General features: G+C 31.8%; 1 protein-coding gene across 1 annotated transcript; it reads right to left on the bottom strand.

Moving 5' to 3' along the window:
* Positions 1-674: 674 nt before the first annotated feature.
* Positions 675-1,730, bottom strand: LOC142322578 (uncharacterized). Its single transcript, XM_075361653.1, has one exon. It carries the CDS (start codon positions 1,728-1,730, stop codon positions 675-677), a length of 1,056 nt encoding a protein of 351 aa, XP_075217768.1.
* Positions 1,731-3,350: the final 1,620 nt, after the last annotated feature.

Genomic DNA, 3,350 nt, shown 5'->3' with positions numbered 1-3,350 from the left:
TCGGAATAGTTACTAATAAATTTTTATAATTATAATTGTTTGAATAGACCTTCAAAAATTCAGTGAAATCGGAAAATTAAAATTTACGATCTACAAAAAATAACCCCTAGATTCGCATACACTATTAACAATTATTGAAATTTTTTATCTATCAAAACCCGTTTTTCATTAGTAAAAGTAGTTAAATTTATTTATACTACCGTTACAGGTTGGATAATAAAATAAAATAGTCACCTTCATACATCAAGTTATAGGCTGACTCCTTTAGTTTCGTAGAAGTCATATGTACAAGGATGGTGGTCTTTTCATAACTATCATTCGCGTTGAATATAAATATTGACCTCCGTAGTTTTAAAATAAGCTGTATATTTTATGTTGAAATATATTAAAAAAATCGGGTGGCGTGCTGTTATGAGATTAGTACTTTAATTTTTTTACTGCAGTAATTATTCAACAATCTCTTATTCGACAGACTGATCTCTCGTCCATAAGAATTTTCCTATATCAAACGACTTCTTTGTAGCTATATTTACGTACGTTTTTATACCATTTTTTTTTTTTTTAAATTTAAATTTGTTATTTGTTTGTACATTACACCATTATTATTCGTCTTGTTACGATGATTTGGCATATTCGAACGATACCAAATCTTTATTTACATGAACGCACTGACGTCACAACATTTTTGTCATATAACCGCCGGTCAACGGCGGTATTAATAAAGGATTTAGGAAGTTTTGACTTCCAGTTAACGGTAACGGTGAATATGTGGACGTAGATTCTTGATTTATAATGGTTTCCTGCGAGCACGTATCGTGAAGTTTACGCATATGTTTTTTTAAATCGAAATTCCTGCAAAAACCTTTTCCACATATACGACAAGTAAAAGGTTTTTTATCGTTATGTGTGTGCATATGAAACGTTAAATTATACACCTGATGGAACGCCTTATTGCATACCGTACACTTATACGCTTTTTCCCCGCTATGTGTCAATTTATGATTTTTATAATTACCTTTTTGATGGAAACCTTTACCGCAAAACTCACACGTAAACGGTTTATAACCCGCATGAATACGTGCGTGCGTATTCAGCGTCGAACTGCGATTGAAAGCTTTTCCGCACGTATTACACGTATGTGGTTTTTCTTCCGTATGGATTATTTTATGTCTACATAAAGTCGACGCCTGTCTGAATCCTTTTCCGCATATTTTACAAACAAACGGTCTAGCTCCTGTGTGTACAGGCATATGCCTAGTAAGATTATAATGCGCGTTGAATACTTTACCGCAGTCTGTACAAGTAAACGTTTTGTGTTTATTTGCCGGCCGCGATTCCGTCGAAGCCTCTTTCAGTTGATTAGAAGAATTCGTTGTCGAAACCGTTTCTGAGGTAGTACTTTCTATTATTTTATCGTTATCGGGTGTCAATCCGGTTTGGGATACTCTGAGGTAGTGGTTTGGTTGATAATAGAGCACTGGATAATGATGCAATATATTTTGCGGACGGAAAACCGGGACGTATTTCTTAAAGGCCGAATCGAAGTCGACCGGATAAGGTAAGGGAGGGAAACGTAGTAACGGATCCGATGTCTTTTTATCCGGTTCCATGATTTTTGCGATCGAAAACGTAAGGGTATTTGAGGACGGTGAACCCGAATCTGTCTTTCTTCTTTCTTCGGATTCATATTTGGTCGCATCAGGACCTGTCACTCGCTCGGTCTGCTGCATGCCCCTTCGACCTGAAACTGAATTTTAAACATAGTTTTAAATTATTTGACAATAAAAACAACGTTTAATATACGTATATCTACAAATAGGAAGAGTAAGTCAAATTAAAAGAGAGAAATTAAATTATTCTTATTTAACGGGGAATATTAATATTAATATATTAAGATTTCTTTGGTGAATTCCTGCTGCGCTTTCTTGTTCTTATTGCGTTAGCTCTGCTGAGCGGTTTACGGAACTTTTTTTTTCTTTAATATTTTTATTTATTTCATCAGAGAAAAGGTGTGTACTTGAGTCCCTGTTAAACAAAAGCAGTGTATATAACGTATCGGATAACAACAAAAAAGATACGTTAACTTTTTGCTTTAGAGTATCTGTGCGGTCTTCCTTATAACTTTGCTGCTAAGAAGTTTTAATGAGTATTACTTTTTCTCGTAGTAATGATGTTAACTATCCAGCCGTTCCCTGCGGTAAACAGAGTGAAGGTGTCGCTTTTGTGGAACATCTAGCTCGGCTCAGTGAAAAAGGCGATGGAAAACCGAATCGAATAAATCATCCGATCTCGAAGATCGGTGTAGTCAAAATTACACTTTAAATTCTGATTTAAAAATAGAGTTTTTATCTACAAAATAAAGAGTTTACCTAAAAAGAATTAGGGATAAGATAAAGATATAGAAATTAATTAGAACATATTGTTATCTTATATTTAAAATTGTCGATTCCCAGTTTTTTTACCGAGTTGGACGCAATGAAACACTAAAAAAATCTATTTATAAAAGACATATATATATATATATATATATATATATATTAAAGATTAATTTTTGTTATTTAAGAAATACATATCAAATCAAATGATGTAAATAATCTAAAAAGAATGAGATTATCTCCCTCTTTTATAAAGTTTAAAAGTTAACAAAAATATCTTTTGATTGCTTTTGTGGAAGCGAAAGAAAATTAATATTTTTATTACCTATGCAAATAATAACTGCATACGTACACGTGGAGTACTTTCCACACTAGAAATAATTAGTCTAGTAGTTATTCATTTTTTAATGATCATAAAAAGGAAAATGTAGTAGATTCACCATTATGTAATAAAATAATCCTTTTAAAAATTACTCATAAAAATATCTTCTAGTGAAAAAATCAGATAGAGTACACTAGGATGTTCTGAAAACAAAATTATAGTATTTAAACGAAGATGTGATAGAACCCATAAAAATAACATCTGCCCTCTTACAAAGGGATAAAGCCGCTCTAAATATTCTTTTAAACTTTTTTGTGAATTTTTATTTTTTTCAACTAAGAAATCGATGCGTTTGAACTAAATCCAACTAACGACTTATCAACCCTTTCATTAAACGGCGCTTTAAAAAAGTCGTAATTAAAATAACCGATTAAGTATATTATTTATTCGTTCGGCTTTTATTTTTAAGACTGTCATTTTTTTAGGTTTATTTTATTAATTTTACTTTTGTTTGTAAATATAGATTTATTTACACTTCATTCGTCTTCCATCAAAGGTGGAAAATTGTATCTCTAAAAATAAGAAGTGAAGAGAAACTTCATAAAAAGATTATTACTTAGGGCGCCTCATTTTGGCTTTCAAAATTGAAAGCG

Source organism: Lycorma delicatula, chromosome 4, assembly GCF_047948215.1.
Source record: "Lycorma delicatula isolate Av1 chromosome 4, ASM4794821v1, whole genome shotgun sequence".
NCBI lineage: Eukaryota > Metazoa > Arthropoda > Insecta > Hemiptera > Fulgoridae > Lycorma > Lycorma delicatula.
Note: the sequence above shows the minus strand (reverse complement) of the source record. Positions and strands in the feature narration are given on the sequence as shown.